Genomic DNA, 18,644 nt, shown 5'->3' on the forward strand with positions numbered 1-18,644 from the left:
AGATATAGCTTTGAAAATTAATACTTTAGCAGATTTTGGCAGCTATCCAGAGAACTGCATAGTGCCAAGTGGTATGTTTGACTTTTTTCTTTCTTTAAGCAGTAGTATTTTGCCCATGCCCATGGCAAGATATTTTTGAAAGAGATGTTTCAAAGGTAGTTTATAGGAGATAGAATATATGCACCTGACGGTGGTGTTTTGATGACTAGGGCCAGTCTTCTGGGTTTGTAAAACTGCTTACCAAAAAATAGTAATGCTCCCATTTGCAATTCTTCTCTATCCATAAGCAGGCTAGTAGGAGATTTTTTTCAGACTGCTAAGTTATTTACATGACTTGTTTGAAATGTCATGTAGGGAGGGGGCTGCTGGCTGGGGCGGGGGAGAAAAGTGCATGGGTTGGATCCAGTTGTCATATCTAGAGAAGAACACTGAAATCAATAGGACTTAAGTCCAACTATGACTAAATCTGGATCCAGCCCAATGGTTTGAAGAGTCTCTTGAACGAAAAGAACATCTAGGCCTTTGTTTAAAAGTAGGCAGTATGTTTTTTAAAAAATTGGTTAATGTGTATATTTATGTGCAAGGTATTCATTCTATATGCCAGAGGTTTGAGAGTCGTTCCTTTTTTCTTTCACAGTGCTGCTGCAGCATGGAGCTGATCCAAATATTCGGAACACTGATGGGAAGTCAGCCTTGGATCTTGCAGATCCTTCTGCAAAAGCTGTACTTACAGGTAAGAAGTATCTGGGTTCTGGTTACTTCAGTATGTGTAATTGGCCTCTTAAACTTCGTTGTCTAGTTTTTTTCTACTATGAGAACAGCAAAAATGTACATAATATTTTGTTTGTTTGTTGATTTGGCGTATTGTTAAGTGATGACTAAATCTTACAGGTATGAATTGCTTATTGTACTTATTTCCAGGCATTTCATAGCACTCTATGACTATCTTGTAGTTTAAAGTTATTGGTTGAATTGTGTGGTGCACACACAGTCCTGTGTGAAATAACTACAGTAGTAAGTACAGTAGTACAATAAGTACAGTAATACAATACCTGTTATCGTCTTTCTGGAGATTTATGTTGTAGTAATTTTGTATAAAGTATTTCATTCCTTCATAAAGTTAATGTACAAAGTAATTGATGTTATTGTGTGTACACCTAAACAAAAAGTAATGTATCTAAAATGCACAGGCCACAAGATGCTGACTGGAAAACTGAATAGACTCAGCAATATATCTTTAAAGGGGCTGGGGACGAGGTGTAGCAGGGGTAAAAGCTAAAACCAATATTCTTAGTTCAGTGCTTGATCATGATGTCACTGCCTTTCTCAAGAATGTCTTTCCTCTTTTGGGTCAAGAAAGGACACAGACTACTGAGAGAAATATTAGAAACATGGTTTATTTTTCTCATCTCTGTTCATTGACTCACTTGCAAGCAGAAAGGAGAACATCTGAGAATTGATGAATAGAAGTGAGCCTTTTATTTACATGAGGAAGGGGAGGAAGACTCAGATCAACATAAAGCCCAAGGAGCCATCTTATATCAAAGTCTAACTTGTCTAGTACTGTAAAGTCTGGCTGGCATCGTCCCTTGAGGCAGACCTTTCCTAGCCACGCTGAGATCCATAAGTAGAGATTAATTTGAAGTTTCATACTTTTAAAGCATGCAGTGTACCGTTAACCTACAATGTCATATTGCTAGTTTTTGTGATATCAGTGGATCCACTGTGAAAGTTATGTATCAGTTTTCATGCCAAAATGGTTTGAATTTCTCTTGTCTCATACAGGCCTGCATTACCATTTTCTAATGTAAACATTTTTGTGCTGTTAATTGTATCACCCTCCTGTTTAACTTCCCTTAATATTTTAACTAACTTTTTTTTAGTGTGACAGTTATGGCAAAGGAATGAAAATCCTAATAATGTGAATTTTAAAATGACTATAGCTGTTCACAGGGGCAAGAAAATGTGCATCCATAATAAAGTTTAAAAAGAAAGTCAAGTGTCCCCAAGGAAGAAATGCTAGGGAAAAAAAGAGCCCTGCTCAAAAAAGGACTTGCTAATTTTCCCCCAGCACACTCAGCTGACACAAGTGGCTAAAGGTCTAGCGACTTGTGTTAACATTAAAAAGACAGCCCTGTGGCATCTTTTAAAGACTAATAAGTTTATTGCAGCACGGGGGTGTCTTTTTAATGTATCAGGCGAACATGGCTACTTCTTTGGCATTTGTTTTAAACCTGTTGTGGAGATCTGGTGGGCTTGTTCCTACCCAGTCAAGACCTACATAAAAAGTAGGGATATGTTTTCGGAGAGGGAGGGAAGAGGGAGGGTTAATTGGAAGTAGTCCGCACCACTTCTGGCAGTTGCACCTCCCAGGGGAAATTCTCCTCACCCTTTGAGAGAAAGGGCTGTACATAAATCTCTACTCTAGCAAAAGGAAAATCATCTGCTTCAGGCAAACAGGAATGGGTTTGCACAACATGGGGCCCACAAAACTAAATGTAGCCCACCAGTCTTGTATTGTGGCCTTTTGAGTACATGCCCTGTATATCTGCCATCCCTGGCAGGCAGCAGAAAATGGGAAATTTACATGGCTGATAGGTAACAAGTTTCGGAAGCCCATTCTAAAAAGGGCTGCAGCCTGATTTAAAAATGTTAATTGATTGTCAGTTTTTTCATTGATTAATCTGTGGATTAAATTTGCACATTCATACAACTCCCCCACCCACCTAATGGTTTTGCTGACTGCTTTCTGAATCTGTAAATGAACACTCCTGTCTATATGAAAGATCGCCCCACCTTCTCTCATTCATTCACTCACTCCATTGCTTTCTCTCCCCCTGCTCGCTCTGTCTGTCTGTCACACACAGACACACACAGACATAGACATACATACACACGCGCACGCAGAGTGACCAGGTTTGCGTCACCACCGCAGCTTGTTGTGGCTTATTTGAGCCTCGATGAGCTAGGATACCTGTGGATGCCATCCTGAATATTCAGGCCATGGCCATGGCTTCTCGTATCATCTGAAACCGGGGTCCATGGTTTATTTGAGGGTTAAACAACCCATGGTTCCCAGGTTTGGATGATACGAATATTCAAAATTGCCACCCGCCCGCACCACAACCCGCTGTGGCTTAACTGTGGGCTGTTTAATCGTGCAAACCAGCCCAGTCACTTGCTCTCTCACACAGTGTCACTTTCACTTTCTCTCACACACAGTCACTCTCTCATACATGCACACGCATGCATGCACACACACAGCTTTTCACAGGCCACTTCATGCAGTTAGTTGGAATGCTTTCACTGATCAGCTCAAACATTATGTTTTAGACAATTTGTGTTTGTGTTATTAAAAAGAAGTGTGACATCCCAGCAGACCTTGAATAGAGCATTCAGTCCCATGCATAGGATTGTGGTTCAGGAGCTGAGAACATTTGTTCTCCTGCTTGTGAACATACATCTTTGTTTTGAGGGTGCACATATAAATTGTGTTCAGGTTGGTGAACACCGGTTGTTCAGGCCTGCTTTAGAATATTTAGCAAGAAATGTTTATTGGCTACATCTGAACCATATTGTCCACATGGCAAGTTTAGTGACATCTGGAGAACAGGATTCTTGGAAAACAGCTGCTTAAAAATAATTAGGAAAATCTGTTTCTTAATATTTTTCCCTGTGGAAGTTATATAAAAGTATCTATATGCTTGAAGATTGCAAGGTAGTTTATTTCTAAGATAATAAGCTTTGATTTGTTAAAGGTGGATACTTCCCTCCTGTGTGTGAACCAAGCTATTCACTAGTGGAGAGAAATAATAGAACATTGTTTTTGAACTCCTCGGGGTGTGGTCATCACAGGTTTTCTGGTGGCTCAGGGGTGTCTGTTTTGTTGTTGAGTTACTTAACTTTCAGTTCTTTGGATTGAAATCCAGCATTCATAAGGGCTTTTGGTGAGGTGTTATGAATACCAAACTGCTTTCCTGGATCAGACCAAGGCCTGGATCAGACCAAGGCCCTGCCGTTGAGCATTATGCCTCCAACAGTGGCCCATGAGAGGGCGCTAGAAGCTCATAAGCAGGGCATGAAGGTGATAGATATCACCTATTTAGTTCCCAGCATCTGATGCTCAGATGTATATTGTCTCTGCCCGTGAAACTAACTATTATGGCTATATCCTTGGTTAATTTGTTTAAATGTCTTTTAAAAGCCTTTAAAAATTAGGCTTTACAAAAGCAATACTGTTAATGTCCTTCTTACCACAGCCCTTTAAAAAAAAAATCTAAGCTGGTAGTCAGTAATAGAAACATATTCCACAAGTTAATTGTATGTTTTGTGAAGAAGTACTTCTTTTTTGTCTGTCTCCAAACCTACTGCCAGCCAGCTTTGTTGAGCAACTGCGAGTTCTTTTGAAGGATGGGATAAAAATTCTCTCCACTTTATTTTCCCAGACCTCTGGCTTCTCTGTCCCTTGAGTTATTAGGGGAGAGACAAGTCAGAGGTCTGAGTTTGGACACAAAGCTAAACAGCCCAGGGTGGAGTATCCGTGGGTTGTTTAGCTGCTCTCACTTACAGTAGGGCTGATCCATACACAACAACCCAACTTAAAAAAACCCTGAGGGGTTGTGACTTGCAAACTGGGTCAATATCTATCCTATTGTTCTGAGAACATGGAATTATTTATTAGTTTGAACAGCCCCATCAGTGTACAGCTACAATATACATGATGCTTTACAGAGTTTTATAGGCAAAGAGGTTCCTGTGAAAAGGAGGTCATCGTCTAAATTTTGCCAAAGGGGAAGCAACAGAGGGGTGGGACGAGACAAATGAGCAAATACAGTTACATGACCTTAGGCTTTGCTTCAGATGTGAATGAAGCCAAAGGCTTCATGGAAAAGATGGGGTTTGAGGAATGATTTGAAGGAAAAAAGACAGCAAAGCATTGTGTTGAGGAAGTGCATAATGTGATCTCAATAATGAGAGAGTAATGATGTTGTCAGTGGTTTGGATAGAGGTGAGAGAGAACTGAAATGTGAAAAGGGAAGACCTGAGAAAAGACAGCTGTAGCAGTCAAAATCAGAGATGAGCAAATCATGAACCAGAGTTTTAGCCCAAGGGGGCCAGATGTCTGCAGTATCATAACTGAGAAGCAACATGACTGTGCAGTGTATTGAAAATGGGGTGCAAACAGGAGAGACGAATAAAAGATAATGCTAAGGTTTCACACCTGTTCAGCTGGGTGGATGCTTAAGATTTCATTGGATCTGTAAAGTAGCTGTAGGTGGGAGGAAATATGAATAGTTCAGTCTTGGTGTTTTAAGATCTTCGAATAGGAATATCAGGTGGTTGGAAATGAGAGCTTGATACTGATGGATAAGAAGAGAGCCAGTTGAACAATCACAGAAAACTAAGCTGTGGAGGGAGTCAAGGAGCACACAATGACCAGATGTATCAAAGGAAGCAGAGAAGGTTGGAAAGATGAGGACATATGTTTAGATGTAGTGGAGGGCAGAAGCCAGATCGTAGCACCTCAAGAGAAGGCAGCAGGAAATGAGCACATTCCAGAACAAGAGGGGTAGTATATCAGAGGGTGGGGCAGCATAAGCTAAGGGTGGTGTGTTTGAGAATGGAAGATGCAGTGGCATATTTGAATATAGTGGAACTGGAGCAGACAAGTTGATGAGATAGTTGGAGTGGGGAGAGTTAATGGTGTTGAGAAGGTTCTGGGTCAAGCGACCATGTGGAAGGCTTTGACAAAGACCACAGGGAGTCATGATCTCACAAAGAACATTTAAAGCATTATTCCAGAGTAGTTTGTTTCTGTTGTTTTAGTGGCCCCTTTTCCTCTTTTGTAGGGTAATACTTTTTCTGTAGTCTTTACAGTTAGATTGAATTGAATTAAAATGTATTGCCCTAATAAGTGAAATGTCATGTGCATTTTGGAAACAGATGCTTTTGGAAAGGAGTGTATTTTATAGAACACTTTTCCACTTTACTATATTAACTTCCATGCAGATATTTATTTTTAAAGTAAAACATGATTTGCATTTACTTGCCAGTATTGCACTTTTCATTCATTTTAACACAGTGCTTGACTTGCAGGTTTTGTGATTTTTAGCACCTTCATAAAGATTTAAATGTAAATTGTTTGTCCTTCCCCACCACTTGTTTCTAAAAATGCAGTGTTCATAGAACCAAGTTGCTACTCTGTTTTTTAATGGAGTGCTGACTAAACATGGATTATCAGTGGACTTTGAATTCCATTTACTTTTCCTCAATCTTCATTTGTATTTTGCTTACCATCTGCGTTTTCCTCCAAGACAGTGATTGGTTGCTCATTCTCTCATCCCACTCCCACCTCACTATATCCCATGAAAATCTGAGTGCAGGATCATGGAATATAATGTAGACATAAGTAATTTATTTTGGAAGTGTGATCTAGTGGCTGAATAAAATATTTCTCTGATTATAACTTTTGGATAAGATGATTCACACTTGGGAAGGAAGATACAAGTGGGATACAAGATCCATATCTATTGGTTAAATAAGTAGATTGCTTCACTCTGCAAGTTTTCAGCTGCATGGAAGATAGACTTTTCCATGGGTATTTTGAAGCTGATATACCACATCTCTTGCATCCTGCTCTTGTAGGACAGGAGTTAATAATTTCTGTAATTGGTGACTGCATTTTCTAGATTCTAGATATTTATATTCTAGATACAATTACAAAAATTGTCTAGCTATTAGTCCATGGGCCAGAACATTCTGAGTTCCTTCCAGACAATTAGGATCTATAATAAAAGGAGGCATTGCCAGCAATGAGCTTTGCAGGTATGGAGCACATACTCTCAGGTGGCATGAGGACATTCATTAGAGTGGGGGCTAAAGAACAAATGTGCTTTTTGAAAGATCTCCCTAGGCAGTTTGGCAGAGGTCTTTTACCTTTCCACAATGTCTGTGATATACCAATACAATAATAGTTAGGTGAAATACACCAAGATAATAATTGTTTCTTTTTATTACAAGTGAAACTGACAAAATTCGCCACATCTAGAAGAAAGCAAGGCTGTACATCCTTATGAATAGCTTGAATATTTGGGTGACTTGTAGAATTGTTTTGCTGGGGATAGATACATACTTCTATCTTAGGTATAATGAAAACCATAATCTATAAATAAACACACACACACACATACACACACATGCACACAGAGAAATTTATTGGGGACCAAATTAAGCTAGTTTGGGCTAGATCTGGCTTGCAAGTTAGCCATCCCTCTTTTAGCAAAAAAATGTTCTACAAACAGGCTACAGGTAGCTGTTCAAATAGTGAAAAATGCAAGGCCATTGTAGTAAATTAGATTAAAATGTCAGATGTTATCATATGCAAATAACTGTAGCAGTAGAAGGCCAGTATTCCTAATTGACCTATAGACCCTGCCTGGATGCTGCTCCAACCTGAGCAGAACTTCAACCACTTGCTTATTAAAAGTGGTAATGGTTAGGAATGTTATGACTGAATCAAAGAACAACAGCTGATTTGCATGTAATTACAAAAAATTGTAACAGCTTGCAATTTTTTAAATGAGGTGATTGCTAGGATGTAGCTGGTGGGGATCAAGTCTATGCCCCAACCACTGAGGCTGAAGAAGCTGAGGTTGATCAGTTCTATGAAGACCTACAACACCTTCTAGAACTAAGACCAAAAAAAAGATGTCCTCTTCATCATAGGGGATTGGAATGCTAAAGTAGGAAGTCAAGAAATCATCGGGACAACAGGCAAGCATGGCCTTGGTGTACAAAATGAAGCAGGACAAAAGCTAATAGAGTTTTGCCAAGAGAACACGCTGATCATAGCAAACACTCTTTTCCAACAGCACAAGAGGCGACTCTACACATGGACATCACCACATGGTCAGTATCGAAATCAGATTGATTATGTCCTTTGCAGCCAAAGATGGAGAAGCTCTATACAGTCAGTAAAAACAAGACCTGGAGCTGAGTGTGGCTCAGATCATGAGCTGCTTCTTGCAAAATTTCGGCTTAAGTTGAAGAACGTAGGGAAAACCACTAAACCATTCAGGTATGACCTAAATCATATCCCTTATGAATATACAGTGGAGGTGAGGAATAGATTTCAGGGATTAGACCTGATAGACAGAGTGCCTGAGGAACTATGGACGGAGGTCTGTAGCATTGTTCAGGAGGCAGCAACGAAATCCATCCCAAAGAACAAGAAATGCAAGAAAGCCAAGTGGCTGTCTGATGAGGCTTTACAAGTAGCTGAGGAAAGAAGGGAAGTGAAAAGCAAGGGAGAAAGGGGAAGATAAATCCAACTGAATGCAGAGTTCCGGAGAATAGCAAGGAGAGACAAGAAGGCCTTCTTAAATGAACAATGCAAAGAAATCGAGGAAAACAATAGAATGAGAAAGATTAGAGATCTCTTCAAGAAAATCGGAGATATCAAGGGAACGTTTTGTGCAAAGATGGGCATGATAAAGGACAAAGAAGGCAGGGACCTAACAGAAGCAGATGAGATTAAGAAGAGGTGGAAAGAGTACACAGAAGGACTATACAAGAAAGATCTTAATGTCCCTGCTAGCCATGATAGTGCGGTCACTGAACTTGAGCCGGACATCCTCGAGAGTGAAGTCAAGTGGGCCTTAGGAAGCATTAGTAACAACAAAGCTAGCGGAGATGACAGTATTCCAGCTGAGCTATTTAAAATCCTAAAAGTTGATGCTGTTAAAATGCTGCACTCAATATGCCAACAAATTTGGAACACTCAACAGTGGCCACAGGACTGGAAAAGGTCAGTTTACATTCCAATTCCAAAGAAGGACAATGCTGAAGAGCGTTCAAACTACCATACAGTTGCACTCATTTCACATGCCAGCAAGGTGATGCTCAAAATCCTACAAGCTAGGCTTCAGCAGTATGTGAACTGAGAACTACCGGAAGTACAAGCTGGGTTTCGAAGAGGCAGAGGAACTAGAGATCAAATCGCCAACATTCGCTGGATCATGGAGAAAGCAAGATAATTACAGAAAAACGTCTGTTTCTGCTTCATTGACTACGCTAAAGCCTTTGATTGTGTGGATCACAACAAACTGTGGCAAATTCTGAAAGAGATGGGAGTACCAGACCACCTTACCCGTATCCTGATAAACCAGTACGAGGGTCAAGAAGCAACAGTAAAGACCAGACATGGAACAACCGATTGATTCAAAATTGGGAAAGGAGTATGACAAGGCTGCATATTGTCGCCCTGCTTATTTAACTTCTATGCAGAGTACATCATGAGAAACGCCGGGTTGGATGAATCACAGGTCGGAATTAAGATTGCCGGGAGAATTATCAACAACCTCAGACACGCAGATAATACCACCCTAATGGCAGAAAGCAAAGAGGATCTCAAGAGCCTCTTGTTGAGGGTGAAAGAGGAGAGTGCAAAAGCTGGTTTGAAACTCAACATTAAAAAAAACTAAGATCATGGCATCTGGCCCCATCACATCCTGGCATATAGAAGGGGAAGAAATGGAAGCAGTGACAGATTTTATTTTCTTGGGCTCCAAGATCACTGCAGACGGTGACTGTAGCCATGAAATTAAAAGATGCTTTCTCCTTGGGAGGAAAGCTATGGCAAACCTAGACAGCATAGTAAGAAGCAGAGACATCACCTTGCTGACAAAGGTCCGTCTAATCAAAGCTATGGTTTTCCCAGTAGTAATGTATGGCTGTGAGAGCTGGACTGTAAGGAAGACTGAGCGCCGAAGAATTGATGCTTTCGAACTGTGGTGCTGGAGAAGACTCTTACGAGTCCCCTGGACTGCAAGGAGGTCAAATCAGTCCATCCTAAAGGAAATCAACCCTGAGTGCTCATTGGAAGGACAGATACTGAAGCTGAAGCTGAAATATTTTGGCCACCTAATGTGAAGAGAAAACTCCCTGGAAAAGACCCTGATGCTGGGAAAGATTGAAGGCAAAAGGAGAAGGGGACAGCAGAGGATGAGATGGCTAGATAGCATCACCGATGCAATGAATATGAACCTGAGCACACTCCGGGAGAGAGCAGAGGACAGGAAGGCCTGGCGTGCTATGGTCCATGGGGTCACGAAGAGTCGGACACGACTTAACGACTGAACAACAACAAAGCTGGTGGAGAGTGTGTACTTTTTCTGTGATACATGTGTAATTCACTGTGTGAGACTAGACATAATGGATATTTTGGAGACTGTGATAAAAATTTGGAGTTTACATTAAGTTTTAAAAATTACAGCTTGAGTGCTAACAAATATACAGTGTAAACAGCTACACAGATATTAAAGTAGATGTCTTATGCAAATTTACATTATAATCTGCTGAAGGATTAGTATTCTTGAGAAATTAAAACTCTGTGGTATTGCTAATACTTAATGTTCTTAGATGTATGACCAGTGGAGATTCATTAAAGTGGCTTTTATTAGTCACTTGATTTAGCATCACATGTGGGCGCTGTTGATTTCTGGCGACCGACTTCCATCATATTTGCAAGCTTCTCTGAAGCTATGAAGTTATTTAACCTTTTTTATTAAACATTTTTAGAATTGTCACACACAGGCTTCAAGAGTGTGGATGGACATGTGAATGTTGGACTTTGTAGGCAGTGTCAACACTGTCCTCTTCCTCTTTAAAAGTCCTTTAAGGGCACAATCCTATGGCTGCTAGACAGCGTCTAGACAGCCATAGAATTTTTCGTTTTCTGGGAACCGAGCTCAGAGCCAGCGCTCTGAGGTCAGTTCCTGGCAATCTAACTCTCTACCACCTTGTAGGCGGCACAGTTTGTCTCTGGCTCCACGCTCATAAGAGCAGCTCAGAGTGTCCGAAAAGGGGGCTTTCCTGGGGGAGGGGAAGGGACGGTGGAAGCACTGTTATGATGCTACCTATGTGCTGTCTGGCCTCCCCCACTCCCAGCTCTGAGACGCCCTGACTAGACTGCTGAAATCGGCCGTCTAGCTGCAAATGCAGGGCAGCTGAAGCTCGGAGGAGAAGAACCCCTCTGTGCTCCACCTGCCCTGCCCTGGATAGTCAATCACCTCTGAGTTCAGAAGTGGCTGACTATCCCCATAGGATTGCATCCTTGCTTTCTTCATTCAACTGTATATTACTTCCCTACAGTCTCTGTACTGTTGCCTCTGGTTACAGCATACCTCTTAATATTTCTTTCTGGATCTGCACTTGTTGAACCTCTTTGGGCAAGTTGCTTTGGGCAAGTTGCTTCTAACAAGGCAGCCAAGGCCCTCTTGCACTCTTGATGTGAAAAACTCTTACATGACGAATGAGTTGAATGCATATGTTACTCCCAAATTATTTCTGTGCAACCACAGTGGTTTATAGTTAGGCTTAAAAAACCTGCTGGTGGTTCTAATTCCCTAAACTTAGTTCCTGGCTAAATTACTATAGTGTCATAGAATGTTTGCAAACATTTTTACTGAGCTTTGTAAATAGCACCTGAATGACCCCAGCCATTTACTGCCACCATCTTCTTCTGTCCAACTTCATATACTCCTATGCTTCTCTCCCACTCATCACTGTGTAGCACTATCTCAGTTATCTCTCATCAGTTTTTAACAATAAGATACACAATTTGTATGTTGTTGTTCAGTTGTTCAGTCGTGTCCGACTCTTCGTGACCCCATGGACCATAGCACACCAGGCCTTCCTGTCCTGCGCTCTCTCCAGGAGTGTGCTCAAGTCCATACACGATTTATATAGTCTTATACTAATAAATGCAGCACTTCAGAGGTGTCCCTGCCTCCTGTCTTGCCCTTAAAGGGGTGAGAAAGTTAGGTGAAATATTGCTACAATGCTCATTCCAGCTGGGGATAAGAAAGGAGGGTGAACAGGTCGGTATAGGGGCTGGTGGACATGTATTATCCCTTGAGTTTATATATGGCCAAATGGTTGCTTAGCTGATGAAGTTTAAAACTAAAACTTCTGAGTGAAGTTTTAGTTTTAAAACTAAAAAAACTAGTTTTAAAAACTAGTTTGCTGAGTGACATTGCTTGCTTGCAAAAGGTGTGGCCAGGATTTGTTCACCAATTCTTTGTAATTAGTCGATAGGTTGCAGAGGTGATGAAAACTGATACAACTGTTTTTAATGCAGTGCGTATGCATTTACAATTTATGTGGATGTGTTTGGCTGTACATGATATATTGTAAGTCAATGTCTTGCTACACAATAGAAATTGATAGAAAAATGCTTTCTCTTCTTAAGTTCTCTCTTCTTAAAAACATATTTAAATGATTTCTACCCTTCCTTTCCATAGTTTGAGGTGGCTCAGTGATGTGGGGTGGAAATTTTTCCAGTGCTTTATTTTTCTGATGAAAATTTTCAATTTCATGAATTTATTACTTACGATGAAACGATGCCAATTGCAAATCCAGTATTAGGCAAAGTTGTAGACTTTGCATATCACACACATTTCTTTGGGTTGCTAAAATTTATTAGTCTACCATTTTCAACATCGTTGTTTTTCTTAAATGTAAACAATGTAAGGAAATTACATGTTATTATCGTTAATTTTTTTTAAGTATTCTAATACAAATGTCTACATGATATAACATTGGGCAGCATCCAGTGCTGCCCATGTGCCAGTAGGACCCATCACTAGCACAATGGGGAGCTAGCGATTCTTAAGGCAACTGGAAATGAATGGAAATGCTAGTTTCTGGAATGGGGCAGGTGTCAATGGAGCTCACAGACGGGAGCTCCACTGACCTGTCCCAATCCATAAATGAGTGCTTCTGCTAGTTTCCAGGGTTGTTTTATGGAATGAGCGAAAGTGCAGCAGCAGTACTGGATACTGCTGATTAAGTATGCTTTAATCCCCACTCCCCCTCAAATATTTCAAGTGAAATACTTGCAGCGTACTGGGACAAAAAATTAACATGGGGTACTTCTTTTAGCTTTGTTTACTAAATAGAAGTAAAATAAACATACTAAATTAGATCACTCTCCAGGGCAGCCTTTCCCAACCTGGTGCCTTCCAGAAGTTTTGGACTACAACTCCCAGCATTCCTGAACATTGGCCATGCTGGCTAGGGCTGATGGGAGTTGGTTGAAAACTTCTGGAGGGCACCAGGTTCAGGAAGGATGCTCTGCAGCATCAGAAAATTTTCTGATGCAAATTACACTGTGCAAATTACCTTAATTCAAACTTTTCTGGAAAACCCACATTATTAATAGCTTACAACAAATTAAAATCTACTAAACTAAATTCAGTACCTAAAAACAAAACTATAAAATATAACTAGCGCAGTGAATAAAAAAAACAGGTATCACATTCCCTCCCACCTTACCAAGAGTGTGACCTGAGGTCCCCAGTGTGGTGCCTATGGATACCTCCCTTGATGCCTGCCAGGCTCCTTATCCCCCTGATTTTTTTTTTTTTTTAAACTAGGAGGCTGGTATGCTGCAAAGTGCCGGTCTCCAGCACTGGGCAGCGTCCAGTACTGCTGCTGGGCCTCCCCTCGTTCTGTTGCGTGCATGAGACCAACTGCCGCAGGAAGCTAGTGCTGCCTAAAGCAACCCCAGAAACAAGCTGAGGCACTAGCCTCCCACTGCGCTAGTAGTTGGTCCCACTGTCCAGCATACCATACTGTCCATATTTCCAAGAATGTTTCTGGGAATAAAAATGCTGAGTGGCTGCAGCCCAGAGCCTCATTTTGAAATGCACTCAAATGCCTGGAAAAAAGAATAAGGTAAGCTGGGGGGAGCACCTTGGAGGCCTAGTGGGAGTGGCAGGGAGCATTTGCTTGTGTTCTGTTTGTGTGTGTGATTTTGTTTTGAGTTTGTGCGTGTGTGGTGTGTGCATTAGCTGGTTTGTTTGGGTCTGGTGTTTTTTTACCTGGGTTTGTGTGTTGCTTTCATTTTTTGTTTTTCTCTGGGGCTTTTTGTGTGGATGTGAATTTTACCTGTATGTGTTTCTCTGGGCACTTTGTCATCTGTGAAATGAGTATTTCGTTGAGCTTTGTAAGGGCAAATATGTGATTTGGCATTTGGGGTTTAGGCTGACCTCTTCCTTGTATTCAGTTTCTTTGCCAAGTTATTTGTCTTTGAGCCTCATCACTTTGCCTTCCGTGAAATGGGTGTTGGAACAGAAAACTGGGTTCAAAAAAGGGGGGTTGTAATTTTGAGCTCAGCTCCCACATCTGCCTTGTGTTCAGGTTCTTGGGTGTGTTACTTTTATTTCAGCCTCAGTAGTTTGCCTTCTGGGAAATGCGTGTTTTAGGATTGGCTACTCCCACCATAGCAGTCATTTTTGTGAGAGTGCCCACAATATTCTCAAAATTCCAAATGTGCTCACCAGCCCAGAATGGTTGGGGACCCCTGATGTAGGCCTTTTAAACACATGACCAGGACATAGTGTAAACTAGGCACATGGTGCAGCCACTTTGCTGACGCTGAGTAGGTCTTGGTCTGGTCAGTCCCTAGAACCGCACATAAACCTCCTTGAGAAGAAAATTGCCTCCCCTCTTCCATTGGCGGGAGCCTCCTATGAGCAAAATTCTGCTGAGGGGATGCTGCCTCCATTGGATCCAAGCCTAAAAAGTGAAGGTGTTTAGGATTCAAGCTTGTGAGGTAAAGGGGAATGCTGTGGTGATTGTGTGTGATTATTTTCATTGTTATTTCCAAGGTGCTGGGTGACTCTCCCTTCAGTCCTGCTACTAACATTACAGTATGAGAAGGGGCCTTAGCTCAGAAGTAGATGACATATATATATTGGATGCAGAAGTCCTGAACATCTTCAAATAAAGGATTTTGGATAGCAGGGTTGGGCGAAATCTCTGCCTAAGGCCTTGAAAAACTGGTGAGCAAGCTTGCTCAGCCTTCCCCAACCTGGTGCCACCAGATGTGTTGGACTACTGCTCCCATCATCCCTAAACGTGGGGGGCGGGATTTGTGCAGATACCTTCAGTAGGTGATTTTAATAGACGTGTTGGTAGCCTTAATTTATGATAGTTTTGAAGTTTAATACTGCTGATGTTGTGCTGAGGGTGTTATGCAGAGAGAAGGGGAAGCATTAAGTACAGTAGCTGAGGATTACTAGAACTTTAAATCTCTGGCTTCATGGCTTTAAATCGAGGGGCGTCAGCATTTTAAGCAAAATAGAATGTGTAATTATCTACTTTAAAAAAATTAACATGTGTTTTTGAAGACCAGAGGGTTCATAAATTACTTTTCAAGGCAAATATGCTTCAGATACTTAGTGGAACACTTGGCAGTGAGGTATAGCTAGAGTTCAGGGCATGAATTTAGAATTTTGCCCAAAGATACAATAACAGGCAACCTTTTAATGGTAGATTTAAAGTGCAGCTGTCAGAATGCTTTTGCCCTTCCCCTACTATTTCATATTGATGCATTGGTTTCTTTAAGGCTAGAAACATAGTCTTGTAAGGCAGAGGCTTAAGAAGCTCTGATGTAAAATAATTCTTTTGTGAGGTACTCTTAAGCTAGAAATGGCTTCAGAACCTGGCTATTTGTACCTTTCCTTTTAAAAAGTCATTGTCTTGTAGATGTCAGTGTTTTAATGCTCTGCTAGTATGCTGTGATATTGAATAGGAAAAGTAGGGGAGGAGACATTGTATTCAGCTGCCATGCTGTTATCAGAGGGATTGTTTCTGGACATAGGTTTAGCATTCATTGGTTGCCTGAAGAAAGCCATTTCATCAGAGGATTGGACAAGAAGCTGCGTCAATTTGCTGCCCGTCTCCAAGGCACTGGTGATGCTGCCTCCACAAGGTGGCTAACGTCACAGCTCCATCACCCAGCGGGGTGTGGGCTTGCTCGTTCCCCCCCTCCCGTTCTCTCTTTAATTCTGTATTTGCTTCCTGCTGCATTTCTTAATCTGTCTTCTGCCAAATGCTAACAGCATGATATTTTGCAATCATTTAGGTGAATACAAGAAGGACGAACTCCTGGAAGCTGCTAGGTAAGTGCTGCTCAGAATACAGATTGTTTGTTTTTGAAGGGAGGTGGTAGAAAACGAGAGTGAAAAATGGGCTTTTATGATCTGTCATTACCTTTTTATGAAATTATGCAGATAAACAAGCCTTGTTACCATGAGTCTCTGAATTTTATCCACTTGCAAAAAGAAAAATACCGTGCTTATTTGTTATCATGCAGTATGCTGGGGTTGAATTTTTGACATAATGTACTCCAAATTTCATTTATATTTCTGGAGTGATCCTTTCATTAAGAAATAATGCATTAGGATATTTTCTCTTCTCTGTTTTACAGCTTAAAGGCATATTTTACATTTTCTTATTAAAGCCTATCATAGGAAACCTTGAGCAAAAGGTTTGAAGCTATTTATAGTGTCTTGGGGAATGTATCAAAAATAGATATTTGGGAACTGTCTTTCAGCACATGCATAAATCCAAGTAAAATATAAATAAAATATTAATTTAGTGTTACTCTTTACACTGGTATCATATTCTTAAAAAAATTAAAATAGCAAAAAATGAAATTTGACATGCATACTAGGTGGATCTTTGAATATGCAGTATACAGAGCATTGATGTGGAATTCCATTTCAAATATTCTATGAGAGATTCCCCCCCCCCATTTCTTATTTCTCAACTGTGCAGGAGTGGCAATGAAGAAAAACTAATGGCTTTGTTGACACCTTTAAATGTGAACTGCCATGCAAGCGATGGGCGGAAAGTAAGTCTCTGCATATTCAATCCGTTGCAATTTTTGGATAGCTAACTTGCATGTCTTGAGAGTATTCCTAATCTCACCAGTTTTATGGAGGTGTTGTAATTTGTGGCTCTTCACCATGAAATTAAATGATGATGATGTGTTCAGTATTGACAGTTTGTGACAGATTGACAGAGGACCATGTACTTGAGATCATGCATTTGTTCTAAATGTCAGCTACTGGGTTATGTTTCAGATTGTTCAGTAATAAAAATAAACAGTATCTTTGGGTTGTTAATAGGTGTAAAGGAACAGTTTGTTGATGGGTTTTTTTATTTTGTATTCTTTAGCTGAGGAAGATAGGATTCCAAGCCCTACTACCTGGCTTGTTATAGTTAATTCCAGACCAATGTAATTAGTACCTTCTGAATATTTTTAGGTTTTGACATTGTATGCTTTTGAAGTCTGGCTGCAGCTTTATGTAACCGGGATGTTGAATGAAATTGATAGGGTTAGAAGTGAGGGGAAGGGAAGAACATACGAAGGCAGGTGCTGGCCAAGCTTCATGACTTGTCCCCTTAATTTGCATGATATGCATTTGATCATTTAATTTCTTTGCTTATCTTTAAAATATTGTAATTTGGTATAATAGATTCTACTCTCATAGCCAACCTGTGTTCATTTAGCATAGTAACCTTATCCTTCAGTGGCTATTTTTACTGTTTGCCAAAATCTTCATAACATAGTCTAAAACAGGGATGAACAGCTGCTTCAGTCTGTGAAGGGCGGGGGAGGAGGGGAGACTTACAGAATTTAGGACAGATTCTACCTTGTGTGCTACCAGTTGCCTGTATTGGAGCTAAATCTTTTTGGAAAAAAAATTCTGAAATCCATATAGTGTAATCCCTTTGTTAGGTCATTTCAAAGATCACCAAAAATATGCAAGCATGTGCATGCGTGTGTGCGTGTGTGTCTGTGGGCATGGTTAGCCTAATAAAGGTATTAGTTGGACTGGGAGTCGGGAGATCTGGGTTCTAGAACTTACTTTAAGAATATCAAGAATTAAGAATAACTTGTACCATTACTTTAAGAGAGCCAGTGTGATGTAGTGGCTAGAGTGTTGGACTGGGAGCTGGGAGATCCAGGTTCTAGTCCCCACTCAGCCATGGAAGCTCACTGGGTGACTTTGGGCCAGTCACAGACTCTCAGCCCAACCTACCTCACAGGGTTGTTGTCGTGAGGATAAAATGGAGAGGAGGAGGATTCTGTATACCTCCTTGGGTTCCTTACTAAGGAAAAAAGGTGGGATATAAATGTAATAAATAAATAAATATGGGTTTTGGAATTTTTTGTATGGCCAACAAAAAATGTTTTTGTATGAGTTTTTAAATAAGTAAATTATTATTTCAAAGCAGAAAGGATCTGTTTAAATATTTTGGGCACAATCCAGACAAAGAGAAGTATATTTGTTTCATATATTTAAATATTTACAGCTCTTGAGTTTACAGCCACTTAAATTTGAAGGGGTCATGCCCTTTCTCTGTTAACAATATCATTTGTGTAATCTATACATTTACTAAAATGATTGTGACAGATCTTTGGTTTATATAAATAAACTTGTATTTCCTATTAAGGGGTGAAGAAAAGAGTATTTTATGTGATTGAACTGTACTGATTTAAAAGTTGGTGGTGTGCATACACACATATGCACAAATATATATATATATATACATACACACACACACACACACTCTCTCTCTCTCTCTCTCTTTTTAGATGCTGACTGACTTTTAATTATTATGTGTTAGAAATGCTTAAACTCTTTACAAATTGTCAGTAGCTGGGCACTTCTGAATCTCTTAGATCAGTCTGCATACGCAATTTGTATTAAAATTATTGAAATTGTATGTACTAGTCTTAGCCTGATAGTGTGGAGCACTTTTCATGTGTGTGTCTTTTAAAAAAG

The 18,644-nt window shown here is 40.4% G+C and overlaps 1 protein-coding gene across 3 annotated transcripts in view; it reads left to right on the top strand.

Moving 5' to 3' along the window:
• The window catches only part of TNKS (tankyrase), a 114,844-nt gene that overhangs the window by 15,819 nt on the left and 80,381 nt on the right, over positions 1-18,644 (top strand). For all 3 annotated transcript variants that reach the window (XM_084835058.1, XM_084835059.1, XM_084835060.1), the window contains exons 3-5: positions 638-733; positions 15,932-15,968; positions 16,627-16,702. In XM_084835058.1, coding sequence (XP_084691184.1) covers positions 638-733; positions 15,932-15,968; positions 16,627-16,702 — 209 coding nt within the window. The remainder of the gene's footprint in view (positions 1-637; positions 734-15,931; positions 15,969-16,626; positions 16,703-18,644) is intronic.

Source organism: Heloderma suspectum, chromosome 2 (genome assembly GCF_057233095.1).
Source record: "Heloderma suspectum isolate Gila_16-S chromosome 2, 16-S_ref, whole genome shotgun sequence".
NCBI classification, from domain to species: domain Eukaryota; kingdom Metazoa; phylum Chordata; class Lepidosauria; order Squamata; family Helodermatidae; genus Heloderma; species Heloderma suspectum.